The sequence below is a fragment of the Artemia sp. Qi Xiang Cuo genome, chromosome 3 (assembly GCF_049724085.1).
Source record: "Artemia sp. Qi Xiang Cuo chromosome 3, ASM4972408v1, whole genome shotgun sequence".
NCBI lineage: Eukaryota > Metazoa > Arthropoda > Branchiopoda > Anostraca > Artemiidae > Artemia > Artemia sp. Qi Xiang Cuo.
The window spans coordinates 18,144,067-18,169,032 of record NC_142796.1 but is presented as its reverse complement, the minus strand read 5'-3'; the positions used below and the strand labels follow the sequence as shown (position 1 = coordinate 18,169,032).

General features: G+C 36.3%; 2 protein-coding genes across 2 annotated transcripts in view; one reads left to right on the top strand and one right to left on the bottom strand.

Moving 5' to 3' along the window:
* Positions 1-7,251: 7,251 nt before the first annotated feature.
* LOC148953825 (uncharacterized) lies at positions 7,252-7,989 on the bottom strand. Its single transcript, XM_089085916.1, has one exon. It carries the CDS (start codon positions 7,987-7,989, stop codon positions 7,252-7,254), a length of 738 nt encoding a protein of 245 aa, XP_088942042.1.
* A 6,780-nt stretch (positions 7,990-14,769) lies between these two features.
* LOC148953824 (growth hormone secretagogue receptor type 1-like) overlaps positions 14,770-24,966 on the top strand; it is a 160,774-nt gene continuing 150,577 nt past the window's right edge. The window contains exon 1 of the mRNA XM_089086835.1: positions 14,770-14,868. The gene's annotated coding sequence lies outside the window, so the exon portion shown is untranslated. The remainder of the gene's footprint in view (positions 14,869-24,966) is intronic.

The following is a 24,966-nucleotide window of genomic DNA, read 5'->3' as shown; positions in this document are numbered from 1 at the left end:
TAAGTGTAATTAAACAAATCCAAAAGACTTTTCAACTAATGTAAGGTACTTTAAAGTACTTCGTATAAATAGAAAAAGAAAATAGCACCATTTAAAATTGCTGAAAACCAAGTTCCTAGCGGTGTTTGCCATCCCAAAGAAATTTCCTAAATACCAGCCATGCATTTTCCACCTCTGTGTTGGTAGATATGGGAATGTAACATATTAGCTGAATAGAAAAACAATTTAACTAATTCCTACCCCTCCCCCTACCTCTTTCAATATTTATCTGAACCCTCATGAAGAGGAAGCAGTTTGTCCATTAGAATGTTCTTTTTCAGGAATCTACCCCACCCTCACCTAAACAATGACTCCCCCTCCTCATTACAGCTGACACGCAATTACAGATCACCAAACGTAGCCTATTTTCATTGCAAATAAAGCGAATCAACTTGGTTGAATCCAGCAATGCCACCATGTGGCAATACTTCTTTTGAAACTGGGAAGCCTAAAATATAGTCATTGATACTTTAAAATCAGTTAGCTTCTCAGAATTTTAAATTAATTGCAAACTCGTTTTCTTCAGGGTAAATTCGTAGTTTGGTGCCCTAAAATACCAAGAAAAAAAGACTTTCCCCTGGCCCAATTTGTAGGGTCACTTAAAAAAGAGCTTTAAATTCACGTTTGAATGAGCTCCCTCCCAATTATCTTGGACCTTCGGTTTGATACAATCATCCTTGTTAAAAACAAAACAAATGAACATGCATCGATGATGTTTCTTCTGAAAAAAAATTGCGAAATTCTACATTTTGAAAAGTGGAGCTTGAAACCTTTATGGTAGGGTTCTCTGATATGATGTGTCTAATAAAGGGAATTTTAATAAGATCGCTTGTTTTTTTAGAGGTGTTTCCCCTTTTTTCAGAAATAAGGCAAATTTTTCCAGATTTTTGGTTTTGAATGGGTACCAATAAACTGAAAGAATTTTATATTTTTAGAAAAAAAAGCCAAAGCGGCCGGTATAGCAATTGCCATGAGAGGTTCATTTTTAGTTTTGGCGAATATTGGTCCAAGTCACCTTTTACTTCCAGTTTTTTTTTTATCACAAACTATTTGATAAGATTCTCTTGTGATGAAATGTTTTTTTAACCTGTTCATTTTATTTAGTTGAATAGAACACTAAAAAGAAAGAGGGTTAATTTGACAGCTAGATAGTAAGTTTAAATTTAGTTTTTCTTTCGCTATTCTATATTTTTTATACCTGAATATATAAGGGATTTAAGTTCGAAGGAGGAAGAATTGTCCTGTTATGAAAGAAGTACATTTTACATGGCTGTTATAAAATCAAAATGAGGTATCTATGCAGGCAGGGAATATCTCTACTCCTTCTGTAAACTATTCTAAGGCATAAGAAATTGCATAAAGACCAGTCTACATCTGTTATAATCTACAGAAGCAATAAATCTTTCTGTAATTTTGGTTTGAATTTCATTTTCTTTTAAGACCTAATGTATAATAATTAAATATATTATTGATTAAATAAATTGATCCCTTTGCCAGGAATCCTTGTCGTTTAAAATTTACTGTATTAAGTTTCCTTTTACATGCAATTTAATTGCTCTTTTTACTTGAGAGTTTTTTTCCTAAAAGAATTTAAAAATAAACTTATTCCTACGAAAAAAATTTCTTGAAATATATTCCGTCACCCAACCACGACTGATATATTGGCGTTTGCCCCCCCCCTCTGGAAAATTTTTTGCCAGCGCCCTTGGTGCTACCCCACGAACATTATATAGCTTCTGACCGATGTGTAGTCAAGACTATAGACATCATTTTGGTCGGGAAAAAATTCAATAGTAAATGACGGGTGGGTGGGTGGTGGGATCCTTTTTTATAGATGTGTGGTTTTTCCCCATCTCAGCAGTGTTTTTTTTTATTTTTTAGCAAGGTAGAGTTTGAACTATGTGAGTGTTTTTTTTTTTAAATAAAAATCGTTTAAAATATTCTTCTTGCCCCCGCGGCCAGCCCGGCTCTTTCTAGTTGTGATAAGTACTTTTCTGAAATGCATTTGTATTGTATAAAAATGTATTATTGTTTTGAATTTATTTTTGGTAGTGCCTTTTATATATTTAAATAAACATGTATTATTTTTCGTAGTGCCTTTTTATTTCTAAATAAAAATATGTATTATTCTTTTAAAATTTATTGTTCTCGAATCCTATTAAGAAAATTGTTATTATTTATTCAAAGGACAGATGCATTCTACAGTCAGTTGTATTTTGATATTGTAAGGGACTATGTATCAATTTGAAACTCCATTTAGGTGGTTTCTTCGCGGACCGCCAATGTCTGGCAAAACGACACTTTTAACAAAAATAATTCAAAATCATGATGTTTTTAGTAAATCCAAAAAAATTTACTATTGCTACAGTGTTTGGCAAGAATCCTATGATAGAATAAAAACTATTGTCCCAGACACGAAATTCATACAGGGACTTGATATTTTCAATAGTATTGAACCAGACTCTTGGTTGATAATTCAGGATTTAGCTGAATCCATTGAAGAATGGTCTCAGGAAATGATTCAATTTTTTACTGTCCGATCTCATCATCAATAGATTTCCGTAACCCTATTTCTACACAATCTCTTTCATCAGAGCAAGTGTATGAGAACACTTGCTTTGAATTGCACCTACTATATCATATACAGGGTTGTTTGTGATTATAGTTACCTCGTAAATTTAAACAGACAAGTGTATCCGGGTGAAACGAAATTTCTACTCTCGGTATACAATCAGGCTACAAATAAACCCTCTGCTTATATTCTACTGGACCTGAATCAGAACACACCTGAGGATTTACGTGTAGTCACCGATATTTTTGACAATGAAATTACTGTATATCTGCCGGTGAACAGTAAAAGAGGTCGCTAGTTGCAATCATGATACTGAAAAATTATATGAACCTCGACATTTATTCACCTTCCTAGGTAATTCAAAACCACGACTTAGGAAGGCCATACTCAAACTTGGGGTCGACAGAGAATTCGTTAATTTCATATCAGAATTTTGTTTAAATTTAACTGAAGGCAACGTTCAACTGTCAGAAGGTGTTAAGCAACAGACAAAGCAACATCGTTCACTTGTACGGGCCCTAGCAGCAACAAGCAAAAATAAAAGAAACAATTTTAAAAGAAAGTGACTTCTTCAAACGGGTGGTAGCTTCTTTACACTTTTACTGCCAATCTTTCCAGGACTTGTAAATAGTTTTCTCTATATGGCCAAACCCTATAAATTGGCTCCATTTGAACTCGCCCTTTCGCAGAAGGAGTATTTTGAGGACAATATCAATAAATTCATTAACAATAAGACAATTGCCGACGATGAAAAATTAATAATGCTTCAAAATGCACTTCGACGAGTCGACAAACATAAACTCTTTCGTGGGAGACCGCTCAATGTAAATGTCATTGATAACAAATAGGAAATAACTCCAACACCATCAACAATAACACTAAAAGAAGAACAAGATTTGTCTAAAGTTTTGACAAGTGTTGCAGATTAAATGCCACATTCCTATCCTGAACAGTGTAAAAGACTCTTGACTTATCTCACTGAAAGTGAACATGCTCAAATTTATTCTAATGAGAATCAAGATAAAATCCATGGCAAGACCTGCATTCTACTTGATTTATTGTCAGATTTGGTCACAAATCCTAAAGACTTGTATCATTTGACAGTCATTTGCATAAATTTTTAAACTCATCAAACTTCCCTAAAAGTCTTATTGGCAATAAACATGTTTTAAAACGATTAAAGGAATTTAGTTAGGAAGCAAAAGATGTTTTAAATCATTTTCGGAAAATACTAGCACGCCCAGTAGAAATCATTTGACAAGAGTGATGGGGGACTCAAGCGAAGACGCCTTAATATCACTGCATCACCCTCACCATCACCTGTTAGCATGCAAATAGGCAGTGGACACTTCACTACGTGTTTACGTTCAAAATGGTTGAAGTATTGAAACATGTTTTTGAAAATATTGGTGAAGTGGGAAGTTTAAGTTCACCCACCACACTTGCTCAAGTCACTGGACTTGAAAAGAAGTTGGCGGGAGAGTATTTACAGGATAAATCAAGTTACACTCTACATCGTAATCGTAGAGTTAGTGGTAGTCACTATCGAAAAACTAAAGCCTTTTTCCCATTGAAAATATTACAAGCAGATCTTTTGACTCTAGATGAGATTCAACGGCGTTCCAATGAACCATACAGATACATTCTATTTGCAATCAGTGTTTTCAGTCATTATGCATATGCCATTCTACTGTAGTCAAAGAGAGGTGATAAAGTTACTTAAAGGTCTTGAAATCATCCTTGAACAGGATTGCTATAAGAAGATTCAAACGGATCGGGGTAGTGAATTTGTTGATCCTCATGTAAAGAAGGTTCTGTTGAAATATAATACAATGCTCTATCATAGTCATAGTCCAATAAAGACAGCATTGGCTGAAAGATTGATAAGAAGTATTCAACCTTTAATTTCAAGATATTGTACATTGAAAAATTCTGCTGCTTGTATTCATGACCTGGGTAAAACTATGTTGAATTATAATCAACGCCCTCATGGATCTCGTCCAACTCATCCCCAATGGAAGTTCATCATGACGTCAATACACTTGACACTTTTCTTAAACAATATCCGAATGGTGTTGGTGAGACGAAAGAGAAGAAATTCAATGTTGGCGATACTGCTCGAATTAATCGAACTACTAATATTTTCGAAAAGGGTAACTACTTATGGTCCACTGAATTTTTAAAGTCTCCTAACTCTTAGACGTTACAAACATAAAGTATCGTCTACGTGACATGAAAGATGATGAGATTCTTGGCGATTTTTATGATTATGAATTACAAAAAGTTATAAAGACCGGAATTTATCAGATTGAAATTATATTAAAGACTAAAACTCGCAGGGGCAAGAGACAGTTGCTTGTTCGTTGGCTTGGATAAAACTCTGATTTGGATTCGTGGATATTTGCTGAGGACGTACACAATGCCCAGTGATTTCTGTGTAACGTTGATGTCCAACGTATCCTACTCTCTCTACAATGATTTGTATAAAACGAATGATTTTTGGACAAAACTCTCCCCCACCATGAAATTTGACGATGAAAAGTATAAAGTTGCTCTTGTCGATTGTATTCTCAAAAATGCATATTATCTCCTAAGAAAAGATCGTACGTATGAGATAAAGGTGATACCATTCGATTGGTCACTCTTTGTTGAGTATGAATGGATAGAAGCACTTAAATCTAGTGAATATCCTCAGGTTACACTGAAATACAAAGAATTTGACAGTATGACTGATTTGTGTTCGTACAATCAATAGAAAAATCTCTGTTCGTAAGGAAGATGCATTCCTATTTAATCATTCAATGGAACACGGCAAGATTTACATTAACTCACCCGTTGACAATAAAATGATCCATCATTTGCAATCATTGCAATGATAATCTGAGAGATGTTCTTGGCTTTAAACAGAATATGATCAGTGGTAAAAACTCTGGACCTGTCAGTGGGATAAATTGTGTTATTTTTGCAGATTATCCACCTGGTTTTGCCTCAGACTTTTGTACATTTCTTTATGCGTCCTTTGTTGAAACATCTAGAGCTGGTAATTCAAATGTTCCCCTCCTACGTGTCATTGAACGAAAAACCACCCATGAACATCTTCATCGCTATAATATAAAGCATCTTCGGTATGTTCCTATAAACACTTCGTATTTGGAACTCTATCAGTTAACATTAAGAAGTGAATTAGGTAATCCTCTACAAAGGGTTTGGCTGTGATTACATGTAATTTTCGACCCATTCAACAACAATAAGGGGATGGCTAATAGAAAAAATAGCTTTGTTCATCCTGATATTGATTGCTATGTTACTATTCTCCAAACACGACAATTGGATCACGGGATGGACTATTATTAAGGTCGTTCTTGAATGTTGGGCTAAGGTCTTGGCAGTTGGTTAGCTAAGCTGTTTCGCTCTACAGTACCTCTGGCAAAAAAATATATTGCTCTGGCTGCCGAGGATTTTGCATCCTCTACACTACACAATTGGGGCGCTGGCAAAAATTTTAAGGAAAGTGTTTCACAAAATCTCAGGTCCAGCGCACGATCCCTTGGTGAGCGATTGAAATCAAGACAAAGTGGAAAAGGTTTAAAAAGGTCTAGAAACACCTCATCACTCATCAGTCTCTACTCAGGTCAGAAACGAAAGACATCACTCTTGTCAAAGAATAAGAAAAAGAAACCAAGTAGACAACTTGTTACATCGAAAAAGTATTTCTTTTTCTAGACTGAAATGGCATATCTACCGCACAAGGAATCTCTTCCCACTGTCACCACATCTCTAAATCTTTTCAATGCAGAAAGGTTAGATGTCAGTGTAAAAAATGGATACTATGAACAATTCTACCCACAACAACCCCTCTATGAAAACATACATTTACAAATTTATTCCAATGAAGACTTCTTCATAGATTTATCATCCATATTTATTGATTTACAAGTTGTGGTGATGAAACAGTCTGACAATCTAGCTTCCTCCGCCACCGATGGATTATCCTATAAAAATGGAATACTACACAATTTGTTCAAACAAATACGTATCTGCATAGACATAGACATAGATATATTTTATTAAACTTATTCTTTTTAGCGCTGAAAGCACTGATACCTAGGTTTTTACAAATACGACAAAATTAAATAACAAATACGACAACAAGAAATGAATAAAACCATATTACTTTTCTTAGGATTTGTTGACTATGTCTGTAAAAAGGGGAGGACAAAGGAATGCTGGTAGCGAATCGTACGGCATGTCACTGGATTTAGCTTGTATTGTCTCGGGGTACGGGACTTAACGGGGGCTCGCGGGGGCAGGATCGGCGTGTGGTTGCTCCTACGGAGCAGGAAATGGCCGAACTGGCAAATAAGTCTCTGCCGTGGGTAAAAAAGCGACTCGAGGCCAAGAACCTTAAGCGCATTGTCATAAGCAGTAAAGGCCTGACCCACCATAATCTTACAAGCCCGTATTTGGATAGCTTCGATATCTCGACACGTCCCAGCACTCAACTGTACAATAGGGCCCCACACTGGGCACACATATTCAATGATGGGTAGGATATAAGTCTTGAAGGTAAGCTTCATGAAATTCACACTGAACCCGAACCGCATCATGGTAATCAGTGACTGCAGCGTGGCATACATTTTTCATACAAGGTCCATTACGTGGTTTGTGAACTTGCAGTCAACGGAGAAGATTACCCCCAGAATTTTCTCACTGCCAACTGTTTTAAACAAGGTAGGGGGCTCCTTGAAGTCCGATTTAAGAGTGTTGAAACGAAACACCTTGTACTTCTGCTCATTGAAGGTAAGGCTAGCTCGCTCGCATTCATTCTGAAAAACCGTGGGTAGACTAGGATCAAAAAGGGGGATCGCCAATTGGCCTTCTAGTAGGTATTTCAGTAAGAATGACAGATCATCAATGAATTTATATCTGTCCTTGAATGTACGCAGGATGAAGTTAATCCCAGCGAGGAAAATAATACCGGCTAGTTTAGTGCCCTGAGGGACACCGCAAGTGATTGGGAGAAATGCTGAATTTGAATCATCTTCGCTAAGAGCGAAAACGCACTGCTCCCGCTGGGAAAGAAAATCCGCGACTAGATGCAGCAAGTCACTTTTGGCGCCCATTTCACTTAGGTTATTGAGAGCAATAATGTGTTTGATGAGATCGAACGCTTTTCTGTAGTTAGCGAAGGCCAAGTCTACCAAGTTTTTCCCTTTCTCGAGCCACAATAGAATGTCGTCATACAGACGCAGTAAGTACACTGACGTGTTGGAGCCGCTGAGGCATCTGTACTGGATAGGGTCTATATTTGGTTCTATGTCACTCATCAGCAGTCTTGCAACGAAGGTCTCTGTTACCTTGGCCATGCAGAGAGTCATCGAGATAGGCCTTAAGTCATCGTATGATTTTGGCGGGGATTTCTCAGGGATAACTTTGATTTAGGATTTTTTCCAGGGGTCGGTAAATTTGCCGAGTGTTATGCAAAGGTTGATGATACTAGCGAGTGGGGTAGCAAGGAAAAGCGCAAATTCACGAAGGAGACGCACTGGGATTTCTCCAGGATATGAGAAGCTACGAGGTTTGAGCTTCATTAGGTCTGTGCATACTTGATGGGGCTCAACTGACGGCCGTTGTTCACAAGAAGCACTAGTGTCAAGGAATGCAGCTAGTTCCTCTTGTGAGAAACTCGGGTAAGTGGTGCAAATACCAGCAAAACAAACATTAACCTCAGTAGCTGTTACATAAGTGTCGTCCTCTTTCAGGATTTTTAAGTGAGGATCACGGTTTTACTTGTTAACCTTTTCACTGACTCATGCCATTTTTTGCTGTTACTGAATAGGGTAGGATTAACATGGTTAGATGCGTAAGTTCTTCTGGCTGTGCGACAAAGAGCAACGACTTTGTTGCGCAATCGAGCATCATGCGAATGACCCCGCTGTTTGATAAGGGCTTTAATCTCAGGTGTGATACACGGTCGGTCAGTATAAGATCTATAGACTGTTTTTGTTGAAAAGTGCTCCTTGTATTTTTCGTACAAAACGGAGTTAAACAGCTGAGTCTTCTTGTCAAGATTCTGCTCATTTATGATTTCTGAGAAATCATGTTGGCTGATCCAGCGTCCGAAAGAACAAATATTTGACTCGTGGTGGGACGAACGACAAACTGTGTTCGTTTCGGTCTATTTGTCGGAGCTTTTGCTTTTCAAAGAACAGTAAAGTGATCAGATTTTCCTAGCGCACTCTAAACAAACTGGGTCGGTGTAAAACTCGTCGGAATCAGTTAGGATCAGGTCCAATGTTCCGCCGGCTATATGGGTTGGAGGTTTTACAACTTTCTTAAGTCCGAGGCTGTGAGCCAAGTACTGCTTGTTAGTTTGGTTAAAATCGCCACGCACAACGATAACCGGACAACTGAATTTGGTGCGGCAATAGGCTACTCCTTTCTGGAGGTGCAAAATCAGTTCTTTATGATTTCTGGCACTCTCAGGATAGTAAACTGCCACTAAAATAATGTTAGAGAAATGGAGAGGTAGTGACTTGAGCTTTGTGTAAATCCATAGAGACTCATGGTCGGAATAATGTTGTTTGACAAATACCCTTTAGGTAATATAGCTCCGGAATAAAATAGCAATACCTCCCCCTTTGGGACTGAAGCCTGTTTTTTATGTTTTTAAAATTCAAGTGGCTACGCCAGCGACTGAGCAATTTTGTTTAGTCACATTCCAGCATTCGGTAATTAAAGCAATAGCTAAGTTATTTTGCCTCAGGACAGTTTTAAGTTCATTCATTTTGTTAGAGAGGGATCGGGTGTTACAGAGTACCACATTGGGCATTACTCTCTTCAGACAAGGTGGTTCAGGTCTTATTACTGGGGTTGGGCAATAGGTATAGTTGATAGTTGAACTAGCAGCTGCCGGAAAGAGTAAAGGTGGGAGCTCCGTGAGTCAAATCGAGACAATGTTCTGGTAGGTCGAAGGGCACCGGTTGTTTGTGCGCGAGTGTCTCTTAGTCATAATAACAGATATTGGTAGACAATCAAGGGGTCTTCGCCTTCTGGCTTTAACGCCTGCTGAATATTTACGCCATTTTTTATGTCTCCTTTTACGCGTAGTGCGGGAGTCCTCTGCTTCAGATTGCAGTAAGTCCAGCGAACTTAAAACCGCTAGTATAGACGGCGCCAAAACGGTTGAATTTAATTTGCTAAGTGATTTTAGCCGAATAATCTCAGCGGAGGCTTCAATCTGCCTGATCATGGCAGCTAAAACTAGCACCAAAAATCACTGAAATGGAACAATGGTGAGCACTAGCAACAATCTATCAAACTATGCAAGCTGTGTACAATTTATGTTGATGACTCCAAAGTCCTTGAAGAAATTGATAGATTTGGCAATGGGCTATGACTATTTGGCAATGGGCCTCTGATTTCAGATTTAATTTAAGTGTATTTACTGTTAAAGACTGTGATTTTGGGAAACTTATTATCTTTTCCTTGAAATCACTCGCTTTTTAGAAACATTAATGACCAAGTATAAACAAATAATTGTACAAAACTATGACGTTTGTGACTTCATTTTATACGAACTTTGTTTTGATGTAAAATTCAGTCTACACAACGGAAACTGAAAACAGTTTCAACTATTACTTCAGTCAAGTGCTTTATTGAAAAAATCTAAAAATGCCCTTCCCTACGTTTTGGAAAACAAATTTTAGCCCCCCTCCCTCCCGCACTCCATCCTAACCTTTTCATGCATTTCCACTTCTGAGGAGCTTTGCAGTACGCCAGAGGCACTTCATTTACAAGCGATGGTCGTACAAACTTTGGAGGGGGTTCATTCGATTTAAAACTGAAACTTAGAGTTCTTTTTTTAAGAGTCAAAAGGGATTAAATGGCAACCAACCCCCAATACCTTTTCTCCAAATGTATCTGGTCAAAATTTTGAGATAGCCCTTTTGTTCAAAATAGTCCAAAGGCCATATAACTGTGCTTCCGGCGTTTAGACACTCCATCCCCTGAGGGAAGGGATGTAAGTTATCAAGTTGCTTATTGTTACATTGGTACTTTGATTTACTAATTTACGGTGCGGACTTTGATTTATGCTGCAAGGGCTGTAACTTATGCAAGTTGCTTATTGTTACTTTGATACTTTTTTTTACTTTGATACTTTTTTACTTTGATACTTTTTTACTTCGATACTGTTACTTTGACATAGCTACTTTGATACTAATTTTGATACTTTGGCGAAACATTGATTTTGAAAAAAAAAATCCATCTTGAATTGGGGAATGCTAAAAACTTGAAAATTTGGCAATCAAAGCGAACAGAAATCAATTTTAAAAACTTTCCAAAAAAGAAGATTTTCATATGAGAAGTAAAGGCCTTATTAAACTTAAAGTCAGAAGAAATAAAAACCATAATAATTCAAACCCAAAACGACAGGAAATTACTATTAAAGAACAAATGAAACAAACAGAAATATATATAAAAACCATAGCAAACAAACATAAAAAAGATGCCTATATAAATGAATAAATAAATCTTAAAACGAGTTACAAATTGAATATGCGAAGCGAACAAAAATCACTACAAAAAGAGTTTGGGTACTGGCCCCTTCCCTAACAGTAAAAGTCTATATTCTATAATACTTAGACTAAAGTCTAAACACCCTTACCAACTTTTGAAATATTGCAAATACGTCATTTAGCCAACCTAGATACACGCACTGTCTTCTCATTTAGTTAACATCTCCTCAATATCCCATAATAGTTTAAACTTAGTCCCGTTAGCTGTTCCTGAGATATTGTAGATACACCCTTTCAAGAACCAATATACTAAGAGGGTCTTTAGCTAAGTTCAAAATCCCCTTCGACTCTCTGGAAGTTTCAACCTAATACCCTTAGCCGTTCCTGAATTATTGAAAATGTGGCTTTCTAATGACCTGGATGCATCCCTAATAATCATTGTTGAAACAATGTACCCGTTTCAATATTTACTAGGAGGAGGGTATTAAAAATCAAAATTTAATTAAAGGGTCATCGTATTATATTTATTTTTTTTTTAAATTGTAGTATCTGAATGTTTTGGGTTTCATTTATTCATTGATAAATGATGTCTGTTCGTTTTAAGTTCGGATTATTATTTGATTTTATTTATGCTTGTCTTCGGTTTAACGTAGTTCTTCACTTTTCTGTGAAGAACTTCTGTTTTGGAAAAAGTTGGTTTTTAATCCATTTATTTAGGTTTTAGTTGACATTGTATTTAAAATAAAATCTTTTTTGGGTTTTTCTGCTTAATTTCAAGAAGATAAAATTCAAAACACTAGGTTCCAATTCGGTCAGAAAATGCCTAAAAATATCTTGACCCGGAAAAACTTGGAAACACTGCACTTCCACGTTTGTTGTGATCTTCCATCAACACTATCACATGAAACATTAAATAAATGATCTAAGCGTTGATGGGAAATTGTGGAATCTTTTTCCTTTGGGATTAGAACAGCGTCTTTGATTTGGCAAAAATCAACTCCTCTATTAAAAGGAACACTACTTGATGATTTTGCCTTGGGGATATCGTTGCCTCCAGAAATATAATGACTGTTCCAATTTTCATTTGATTTCCTAGATTTTCTGCTCGATTCGTTCAATTATTGTGCTTTACTACAAGTTGTGTCCCCAACCGCTTCTACCAAAATTTCGTCCCCCCTAAGCAAAGTATTTTGCTTATGCATCTGGTTGATATGAATAAGGACAATAGAACTGTTCGAAAAGACTCTTTCGTTCCAGAAGACGCTTTTCATACCTTAAGGGCTTTCCATAATCTAATTTTGGAAGAAGGAGCTTTATTTCTTCTGTAGCAGATTAAAGTTCAAAAAATACTCGCATGTAGTTCAACAACACAAGGAGACAATTTTTTATTATAAAATAGGGACAGTGACGTACGTAGGAGGGGGGATTTTGCTCCCCTCGAAATTCTAATTTTTCGAAAATTTCTGGGTATTTCTTACCAAAATCATTGAATATTTTCATTATTCCCCCCTCCTCTATCAAAAGGTCTCGTTATGTACCTATAGAGGGATAATTCTATTTGACGAGTAAGTTGTGGGATGGATATTGAAATGAACCCAGAACAAAGTTCTTTTTAACACGACTTCCCTTTTCAGCTTCTCACTTCACCTCACTCAGTTCAGCAAGAATCTCACTCCACCAGAGTTAAAATTTCTATTGATTTATTAAATCGATTGCAAAGCAGTTGAACATTTTTCTAATATTAGGAAATATAGCTTGATTCGAAGCGGATAGCCTAATATATGTCAAGGGTAAAGTTCTTGAGCTCATTACTGGCTGTTAATGTGGAGTATCAATTTTTTCCAAGCTCTTGTGGTGGGCCCAAAAATCAACATTTTCAAGTACCCAAAGTTTTTGTCAGTGGCCCGCCCTCCTTGAACAGATTTTATCCAGCCCTGCCCGAAAGCAAAAGGCACTTTAGCTTAAAACACGTTTAAAGACTCATTGTATTGAACCATCCTAGTTTAAATTTTGATTTGTAGATTATTGTAGTAGATAAAACTTCACTTTCCGTCAAAGCAGTATCCAGGGGGAGGGGATAAGGGGATTTGAGCCCCCTTGAAATTGTTGTCCGACTAGAAAAAAACTGAACAAAATGCCTGTAATCAAATTTCGATGCGCTTTTAAAAAATTTTCCATGGCCCCTTTCCAGAAAAAATACCCCCTCCCCCCGAACAAAAATCCTTGGTACAGCCTTCCTTTCCATTGCTTTCTGTTGATAAAAAAAAGGCAAACTGGAAACAAATCTTTAAAATAATAAACAGAACTAATAAGACACTGAAAATAAAGTAGGCAAAAGCTTTAATCTAGACATGTATTTCTATCCAAGTTTTAGTTTAGGGCGGGGGGAATATAAAGTTATCAATAAGAATAAAGCTTTCACTCTAAGTCTAATGCTTTCTGATTTTCGCCTCCTTTAGCCGTAACATTGGGGCTAGAGTTAAGGTTGGGTTTCAAGAAAACCTATCGTGTATACCCATTATAGGCTTACCCTCGGAAACATTTCAGGTTGTGCCATTGGTGCAACTTTAGTTTCTTCCAATTTGTCTTGTCTGCGGGGCCCAAAACGTTTAGGATGAGGTCTATGGGTCCAGCCCCTGTCGATACCTCATCATTTTTATAATTTTTCCTATAATTATGTACGTTTCTTTATACCGGTCCCAGTTTCTTCCTAGAATAAACCCCTCTTCCAAACTCCCCTCCTCCTCTTCCTGCATTGAAAAAGATAAATTCCTGAGTAGTTGCCTGGAAAATGCTGATTCTGTAAAATTTTATGTAAAGATGGGAAACAAATGTATTCATCGCCGACATTCCAGAAATGACAAAGGGGTAGTAATGACTGCACTTTAAAAAACTCATAAGTGTTTCTTTTTAATTGGCCAGAATATATTGTTGCAATATTTACCAAATTCTATGTTGTTTAACTTAACAAATTATTGTTTTCTATAGCTTATCCAACTACCTTTCCATGGAACTTAGGACCTGTTTCCTCTTGATGGCTCTAAGCTGTTCACATGAGCAACAATTTCAGCTTATTAGTAACGAAGCTGATGATGTTTCAATATAGCAGGCCATGTGTCAGGTTTCCCTCAGAATCCTAAATTTCTTACGCTTTGTCATAAAATGTTCAAACATTTTCATAATTCAACTGTTTCTTTCTGAATTTAACCGCGTCCCCCTAAGTATTCCCCCCGCCACCTTAAAAAAATCAATCAAGTCCTGTATGCTTACCTACTTAAGGTCAATTTAACGAAAATTGCCATTAAAATAGGACACTGGTCTACTCCTGGCCGAGTGAACAAAAGAACACTTGGGTGGTTAATTATGAATTCATATTTAAAACTGATGGATGCTTGCGTGAATACCACAAAGGTTTTCTTACATGTCAATCTTTCAAAATTAATCTCATAGTAAAACATTTACACTGAGAAACTTGGCATTTTTCATAAGTTACCGTATGACCCGTCCTACGGAACTTCCGCGACACGGACCTGTTTCCGCTGAATAGTTCCAAACATTCCCGGAGTTCTTGCGCCGCTATTTGTTCACAATGAGCAACAATTTTCATTTATATCTTCACGAAGCTGAAGATTATTCAGTCTTTTCTTAACAAGCAAAGAAGTGACTTTGATTGATAAGCAGTTGCTAGAAGGCAAAGATTCTTACCTTTATACGGATATAATTTATGAAATGTGACAGGCAAGATTTTCCGTTTAAACTTTGGCTAAAGTTATTTACGCTACAGAAATCAAATAATAAAAAATATACAATTCGATTTTTCATTCAACGTTCTTTCTTTCTAAACCTAATCATTACTACCGTCACCATTGCATTACACCCCCTCCCCACTTTAGTTGGGTCAGATATAGCAATAGGTTATAAACAAAAGTTTGCTGTTTTTTTTCTTTTTTTTGTGAATTGGCCTTATTTGGCATTTTGAACGAACTGCTGATGAGAAATAAGCAAAAAATGGCAAACCCTCAAAATCAGTAAACTTTAGAATATACAATATGACTATAGTAGTCCCTCCAGAAGGGGAGGGGCTGACAGGCAATTGCGATGCTTATTATCTTTCGAGCGAAGATTAGATGAAGACTCCAATTTTTTTTCCTATCTAATTTCTATCCTCTGGGTAACCTTAACTGTAATAGGCCTACCAAATAAACTTTATTTGAATGAAAAACCGGCAAACTTTTGTATCTAGCCTAGAGCTATATCTACCTCATTAGGGGAGGAGGGCTAGGATGCAATTGCTACGGCAGCAATTATTATATTTGGAAAGACAATTGAATAGAGGATCTAACTGCATATGTTTTATGTACCTGATTTCTCCCCTATTATAAACCTTAATCCTTTATTGTTAGCCCCTCCCGCCAAATCGCAAAAAGCAAGCGTAAATAAGTACTTTCTGAGCATAGCCTTTAATAGCTAGATAGAGAAAACCCTCTGTCATAGAGAGGATACGACCTCTCCTAAATAGAATGTTGGCCACACCATATTCAGCTTGTAATCATGCCTGCCAAATGTCGAAACACTTTCCCTGCTAAAGAGCTTTAGAGCTGTTCCGTTTTTAAATTGCTAGATTGCTAAGAATGATGGCAAATATTTTGTGTTTCGCACAGTTATAAGCAAAAAAGGATATATTTAGTAATTACACAAGCGTCACCAATCGACAAAGTAAGCTAGAAAGCCAATTGTGGTGCACATCTAATCCAAAACTTATGTGGAGGGAATATATTTTATTTTGGACCCCCAATCGCTGAGCCCAATTAGTTTAGGATAACAGTACAGCTTAAGTTTTCTTCTGCAGGAACAAAAATCTAACATCATTGCATTCAGAAAATTTCTGATTATTAGATTTTCCAAGTCATTTCTATTTTAATTGTATCCCAGCCCCCTCCTAGTGCTTGGGTAAAGACCCAAAGGAAAAAATCTCATTTTGCTGTTTTTTCAAATCGGCATTTTGATCCGACTAAGCTTTACTAAGTTTTCTAGAAATGTGAAGAAATTCTTCTGTTGTGTGTACGTTACATTTCTCTAACAAAGCTTTAGAACGACCTTATGTAGAGCTTGGAAAGTTAATTGGTGAATTAAGACAAGGCTTTAGAAGAAAAAACAACAAGAAAAACACAATTAGGATAAAAAAGGAAAAACAATAAAGCCAGTCTAAGTCACGAAACTGATACCAAATTATCATCCTGTAATTAATATTGTGATTATAGGCATAGGCAAATTATTAGATCTAATATTTCCAGAATAATATTAATTCTCTTTTCAAAATACGAACGACTAAGAGTCCTTTAATTTCCCTGTCATTTTTTTGGGGGGGGGGGGGGTTGCGCATTTTGCTTAATTATATTCAATTATATTCTTTGCCATGATATGTAGTTTACATCAGAAAGAAAGCTTATTGCAGAGCTTTTGCGCGGGTTCTCAGAAAATCTCGTGTTGTTACTGTTTTCACAGAGGCGCCGATTACGTGGAATGGGCCGGCACAACCTCCCCCCCCTACATTTTCAAATTGCCTATTTTATTAAACTAACATTTTCATTAAAAATCGCAAAAAATGAAGAACCGCCCCCGTTTTAAATATACTTTTTTGCATCTTCATGAAAATATTGACAAAATCATTGCCCATGTTTTTTTATCCTTGCCCCTACATTTTCCCCTATATTTTCTTGAATTAGCACCCTTGTTCAGACATCTGTGAATTTGTGAAATAAAAAAAAAACTTGCAAATAGTGCAGAGGCCTTGAAGTACCGAGCACATTAAAATTAAAACAGTATTTGCTCTTTGGTATTTGCAGTATTTGTCTTATTTCTGTGCATACCTGAAAACCGCAATTACAATATTTTTCTTTTGATGTAGTCATTAGGGTCTTATCACATTTTCGGCGGTATTGCCACATTAAATCGTGAAGATAAATGATAAAACTAATTAATTGAATTAAATTAACACCAATTTTCGTAAATTCTAATAGGCCTATTAGCACCCTGTTGATTCCCAATGACAACCACAGCTTCAAAAGAAAGCTATCTTGTTAAATTGTTTGCTGCTGTGTTCTTAGCTTTTTTTTAATTTTTTTTTACTTTTTTAGCTTTTTTTTTTTTTTTTTGGCTTTTAATTTGGAACCAGGTACTACCAAAAAACAAAAAAGAATCTAACTTACCCGATTTTCCTGATTTTGTAAGATATACATGTGATTGTGCATATTTCTACTAACAATTTCCAACAGCCAGATTTCATTTTCACTACCCTTGATTCTTTAATTAGTTGGTATACGAAATTTACCCTCATTTACCTCTACGAAATTTTACGACAAAAATTTTGATCAACAAGAGTAAAAAAAAGTTTTCCAAGTCAGTCGTTTCCTTATAGCCTACGATCCATCTGATTATCAGAAATGTTATATTATTTAACATTGATATTATTTTTTATATTATATATTAGAAGTTCTATAACATGCTTAAGACATGTTATCAGCCATAGGTTACACAGCAAAAATTTTGCCAAGACTGACAGAAATTAAAAAAAAAACTATTTTTCCCCCTTGATATTATTAAAGTATCCAGGACAGTGTAATTGAAATATAATTGTTGAATTTCTTAAGTGGAAACTTACACAACCATATATATTTTAAAAAATTAGAAAAAATGGGGTCCACAATAAAAAAAAGAAGAAAAATCATGAAAAATAAGCTAAAAACAAATGGCATCGACAGGCTAAGAAGGCGAAGCTTTCCGTAGAAGGTTTTGTTATCAATGGGAGTGAGGAAATTCTCTTATAGACGAAAAACGTTGTCAAAATTAACTAGGTAAATTTCTTCTTATTTATTTTGGCAGTTCAATGTAGTAACACTGGCAAAATTTGATACAACCCCAAAAAGCTCATTTTCTTAAGACAACCGAAAGGAGAATTGTAGAAAATCATTTTTCATGTATGAATACACCTAATATGGGTCCAATATATATATATATATATATATATATATATATATATATATATATATATATATATATATATATATATATATATATATATATATATATATATATATATATATATATATATAAATATTTAGTGTCTTGGTATGTGTAATACAGACTTGTCACAGGAAGATTTTCTTAGGCCTCTTAAGAAAAATTAAGAGGGATCTAAATTATTGCATCGTAAAACATAATGTGACGATCTAATGCCTGCAGTGATGATACATTTTCTCTTTACACTCCAACTACTACTTCTTTTATTTCCCTACCAAAAAACTATAAATGTTGTGTCTTCATTGCTTATTTGTTTTCTCTGGAAACGAGAGAATTCCCTGTCTGACATCATAAGCACTAAGGTTTAATTCAAAGAAGAGATTATAACGGATTGTAACCGAATAATTGTAATGGAAAATGATTGTAAAGGAAAAGAAACAATACTCTAAAAGTACCCAATTAGTTTGATGTTGAAGAAATAATAACAAACACACTGTGACTACCTCATACCTTCCATGACGATACAGCATTCTGACGCCTGTAGCCAAGGCCGTATCCAGGGGGTGGTGTGCTTGATTTCGACTCCCTCATAAAATTTTTGTTCGACTTATACAAAAGTAACAAAATCACATTTAAACAAATTTGTGTTGAATTTTGCACATCTTTTAGCCCCCCACCCAAAGAAAATATCCCATATTTTTCTTTGGGGATATTTTTACACATATGGCCCTACATACGGCTACTACTTCTCTTCCGTTTATTTTCTAAAAATTATAAACTTCGTTTCTCCTACTAGTTAATTGCTTTTTTATTTTCTCCGGAAACAAGGGATTTCTTTTATTTTACAATAATGCTCAGCGCTCATACTCTCTGAGATGTAATTGAAAAAGAAATGATTCTAACATAGCAACGAAACAATACCCTAGAGCTGTGATTCCCCACATGGGGAGCAGGCCCCACTGGTGGAGCATGGTAATATTTTGGTGGGTCAGGTGCAGGACGTGCGCCCTTTGACTGACTACACTCTAGACTAGTAGAGCTTTAATTTTGAAAAAAAAAATTACATTTTTCGTGTGAATAGAGTCATATTCATATGCATTTAAAAAGCAAAAAAGCGGCATGACAGTACTGTAATAACGTCAAGCATTGTATTAAAGCCATTTATATATATATATATATATATATATATATATATATATATATATATATATATATATATATATATATATATATATATATATATATATATATATATACATATATATATATATATATATATATACATATATATATATATATATATATATATATATATATATATATATATATATATATATATATATATATATATATATATATATATATATATATATATATATATATATATATATATATATATATATATATATATATATATATATATATATATATATATATATATATATATATATATATATATATATATATATATATATATATATATATATATATATATATATATATATATATATATATATATATATATATTATATATAAAAGTGTGCTTTGATTCAGTTTTTTGATTTTCTTGTGTATTTTCTCAAGCCAATCCAATTATTGCTTAAGCGTCAGTCAGAAATGGAAACTAAATAATCACGCCTTTTTTTGGCTATTATATTCATCCGTGGTTGTCATAGAAGACTTTAAGGGGATTTGATACCTTAAAGTAATTTTGCGCACCTCAGTGCCGGCTGACCGTTTCAAAGACAAAAAGTTCATTTGAGAATTATCCCAGGGGTATAGTCATCATCGAGAGCTATTGAGAATCTGTGGTTTTTGGTTGAAACAAAAATAAAATTTTACATCCCTGGGTTGGCAAGGTTTTCAAGCAAAGTGGGTAGCGCCACAGGAAGCTCCGAAAGCTGTACAATTGCTAAAATCATATTTTATTTGAGCTGATTTTCAGCGTTTTCCAAGCAGGTATTCTTGAACATTTATATGGGCGCCCATTTCCTGAACTTAGTAAAAAAAAGACTTTATTCGCACTTTCTAATAATGCAAGTTTCATTAAAACTGAGTATCTCTCTCTCTCTGGCACATAAAGGGAGAATTTAATTGGTGTTTCTAAGATTTCTGGGAAAATAGGTGTCGACCTTTAGTTTTCTGTCGTTTATTCGGATCTCTTATCTTATCTCTACAAGTTATGGCAAGACAGCCCAATCAATTCTACATAGTTTTGCCACACAATCTAAAAAAGTTTATATGTTTATGGACGAGAAAGGGTGATCCTTCAAGGTATCGAATACCTTTATTTATGCGTATGTCAGAAATGGAAGCTAAATAATCACACCTTTATCCCAAGCTGTTTTATTAACTTGTGTTTCTTGTTGCGAATTTTAAGCCAGAATGAAAGAAAAGGGTGACGTTAAACCTTAAAACGAACAGAAATTATTCCGAATATCCTAATTCCCAATCCTAATTCCCAGGGTATGAACGCTAAGAATTAATAGTGTTCTATTGAAAGCATTTACGGGTGCGACAAATGTAGTTAATGGGTAATTGCAAGTGTTTCATTTACCGATTACCTTTTAAAACATTTAAACTGAAATTTTATTATTTATATAGTGAATCCGCATCAATAAGCTCTTCTATTCTTGAGTCATTATAATAACTACTTTTTATACCACTCCAATGGGCCTCGTTTTTGAGTAGTCGTCCTTATTGCATTGGAGACAAAGTCTGAACTTTAGCGCAAATAACGGGGGTTGAGGAGAGGGCGGCCCGCCCACATGTGCGGAATAATTTATCTGTGTTTCAAGCTCTAATTTCACTTTTCACCTTATTTTGAAAAAATAAAATGATTTCTGTTCGGTTTTAATACCATATCCAAGGTTACCGTAAATATGAGAATGGCCTCTTTCTTGAAGCCCTTGTGTCTACATCTAAGTTTAATTATTGCCGATTATTCGAAAAAAAAGCTTATTTACAGTATTTCCTTTTCGAACTAAAGTGAAGTTTTCCAAAATAAACTATCGTTAGCGCAATAAGAGAGGGGCTTCGTTTCCTCAGCACCCTCACTGCAATCTCCATTCCATATTAGCCCATATATTCTTCCTAATTAAGGGAGGTCAGAAGTTAAAATTGTAACCATCTGAATATCTACTCAATTTGCCTGAGGAGCCACTCTAAAAAAGTTTGAAAATATAGGTCTGAAACATCTTTTAAGGCATTAGGATCTCCCAAAAAAGAGCACTGGATCTTTGAATTTTCATTCAAAGATGAAAGCAATAATAAAAGATAGCAATAATTTGCTATAACTGGCCTGATACGATTATCCCAGAAATAAACCCACCTGCATGGCTATCCTTTTCTGGAAAAATAAAACATTTCACATTTTGTAGATAGTGGATTTAGGGTTCTCATACATGTTAATTTCACTTTTAATTTACCTTAAGATCAGTCCTTTGTTTTGGGGAATTTAACCCTTCATTTAAAATAGTAAAAACTCTGAGGGCTCCCAAATTGTTGGAGGGTAACTTTAAATTCACTGGAATTCACATATATATTTTCATAATAAAACATAGATTTTTTTGTTCTATATATTGTGATTAAAATTCCTTTTTCCTGGAGTTTCGGCTACTATTAGCACGAGTTGCTCCTTACTTACGCCTCGTTACGAAGTATTTTTGATAATACTAATGTATGGAATGTTTATCATGTAAATTGGCGTTCACGTGCACATAAAGCAAGACTTCTATATCTGTACATGTACGGATGGCCATGCACTTGTTTAGGCACTGAAGTCCAGCCAGACATGTTTGGGAAAACCACTCTTATGAGGAAACGATAAATATAAATATGAAGTCATAGAGACAGAGTTCTAGACTCTAAAACTGGATGGGTAGGCTTATCTGTAACTTGTTGCACGCAAATATCGGATTTTACATAGGAATTGCTTGGATATTGATGTCTTAACAGCTAAGTGTATGGACATGAAGGTCAACTCGCTTGTTAATGCAGCTCATTGACCGTTCTTGACATGAATTTCCCGCTGTATGTATATTTCATCCCCCCCTCTCCTTCATTTAAGCCATGGTTAGGTCATCCCAGTTAACTCAGCCCTCAGTCAATTCACCCCTCGTTTAACTCAACCCCCATTCAATCTATCCTCCAAGTCCCAATCTCCACCCCCATTCAAATCAGTCCCCGTGAAACTCAATCCCACCGAACTCAACCGCATTTCAGATCGACCCACATATTAAATTTACTATCTTTATAAACGAGAAATAATTTTGTATTTATTTTTTTTTCTCGAATACAAAAAGGAACATTGCTAAGTATAAAATACTAAGTGTAATAATTTTGTAATTATTTAGCTATTTTTTTCTCGAATACAAAAAAGAACATTGCTAAGCATAAAATACCATGTGTAATTAGTCTGTTAATAAACTGGCAAATAAAGAACCTCGACTATAAAACGTGACAAGACCAAGGCCGTATCCAGGGGGGGGGGGCACCCGGTTTAAACCCCCCCCCCCCCCCCGAAATTTTTGACCGAGTCGGAAATTAGTCTAAAAATACTTGTAAAGACAAAACCTTACCAGAAAAAAAATATGCTCCCACACTAAATCCTATTGTATTTTGTGGGTAAACGGTGCTTATCAGCTTACGCAATTATGTAACCATAGGTAACCCCATGTTCACCTGACCTTGCATAGTAGATTAGGGTTAATATGCGCTATTATCCCTTTGTATTTTGTGGAATACAAAAATCCTATTGCAATTTTGTGGGTAAAAGGTTGTGATCAGCTTACACAATTAGGTAACCCCATGTTCGCCTTATTATGCAAGGTCAGACCTTGCATAGAAAATTAGGATTAATGGGGGCTCGAGGTAAATGTTATAAGAGTGCAAGATTGTCAGTTCAGTTCAATTTCAGACTTGGATAAGAGAAGAGCGATTTTCAACATGAAGAGGAAGTGTGACATTACGACGTTTTTCGCGCCCAAGCGGACCAGGGATGTTTCTGACAGTGGTGTTAGCGGGACATCTGCGGAGCATTCATCTACACCCTTGGATCTGAAGGGCACTGGAGCCATCTTTGAAGCTTCTGAATTACGGACCCTGGAGCCAACCACGACGCAACACGCCACCTGCACCAACCCAGTCTGTGTTGTTGTTTGCAAATGACATCGGTCGTTTTGTCAACAAATCATCCAGTCTCGATGCAAATTCTAAACTACGTTTGCTGAAGAGCCCTTGGACTCCAGATATCTCCTACATTTTTCAAGTGTCCGAAAACGGAAGCTGAAGTTTCAGTTAACTTGGCTCGCTCGTTTCAGTTGGTTGTTCTACTCTCCGTCTGAGGACGCTACTTTTTGCAGATTTTGCGTCCTGTTCTCGTCAGAGACAGCTGGCAAAGGCTGCCACCAGCGCTTGGGGAATCTAATCACCAAACCATTCAGGAACTGGAAGGATGCGATAGAGTGCTTCACAGCTCACCAACAAGCAGAGTTTCATTGAAACTGCATCGTATCGGCTGAAAACTTCATTTCTGTCTCGGAGAAAAGGCGGGACAATATCGCGATTCAACTAGACTTGGCTTGAAAGCGCAGGTTCAAGAAAATCGCCAGAAGTTGCGACCAATTGTTGAGACGGTGATATTTTATGGGCGGCAACAGCTTGCCCTTCGTGGTACTAACGATTCCGGCCCCGTTTCAGTCTCGGATCCAGAACCTTCCCACAATGATGGCAACTTCCGAGCACTACTGCGGCTGAGGGCGAGACATGGTGACGATGTTCTGACGAACCATCTTCTTTCTGCGGCTGGAAATGCCACATATCTTTCTCCCATCATCCAGAATGGTGTTATCGCCGCATCCGGGGAGCTTCTTCAGCAGTCTATTGTGAAAAGAGTAAACGCAAGTCCATGCTTTTCGGTGCTTGTCGATGAAACGGCGGACGTTTCGAACAAGGCGCACCTGTCTGTTTGCGTCCGCTACACATTCAAAGGGAACCTGCATGAGGACCTCCTTGGTTTTACCCCAGTTTCTGATTTGACTGGGCAAGGTCTGGCTTCATCAATCCTGCGATTTCTCGAAAGCCTTGGTCTTAATCTGAACAAGATGGTTGGTCAGGGATATGACGGTGCAGCAGCGATGAGTGGGCATCTTAGGGGTGTAAAGGCTGTTATACGTGAAAAGCATCCGAAGGTGCTTTACATCTATTGTAGTGCGCACAGTCTCAACATGGTCATCTCTTCTGTATGCTCTATTCTGGCGTTTAAACATTTCTTCGATGTCTTTTCACAAGTCTTCATTTTTTACCATACTTCCCCACACAAGACAAATAATTTAAAAGAGAAGATCAATGAAACACTACCGGATTCGAGGACACATGCTATAACCCGACTCTGCGAAATAAAATGGGTGGAGCGCCACGATTCAGTCGTGCGTTTACTTGAGCTACACTGACCAATCGTGCGATCCCTGGAAGCTCATGAAGAGAACGGAAATGCAAAAACTTCTATAAAAGCAGCGCAGTTGCTGGAGACGATGAACCAATCGCAATTTTTGTGTGTCTCCATTTGTTCAAAGAGCTTTTATATCTTACACTTCCACTTTTCAGGACTCTTCAGTCAGTTGACTGTGATTTGGCAGCTGCATGCAGGCACATGAAAACTGTCCTTTCAAAAACAAAGGAAATGCGAGGAAATGCTGCTACTGCTTTCACGTCTATTTTCGACGAAGCTCAGCGTTTTGCCAGCGAATTAGGACTGGAGATGACTCGTCCAAGGACGAGAGGTGACCGGAGTATGCATGTAGACGATCCAGACCT

Coding starts and splice junctions, on each gene's coding strand:
- LOC148953825 (XM_089085916.1), bottom strand. CDS start 7,989: ATGACTCTCTGCATGGCCAAGGTAACAGAGACCTTCGTTGCAAGACTG.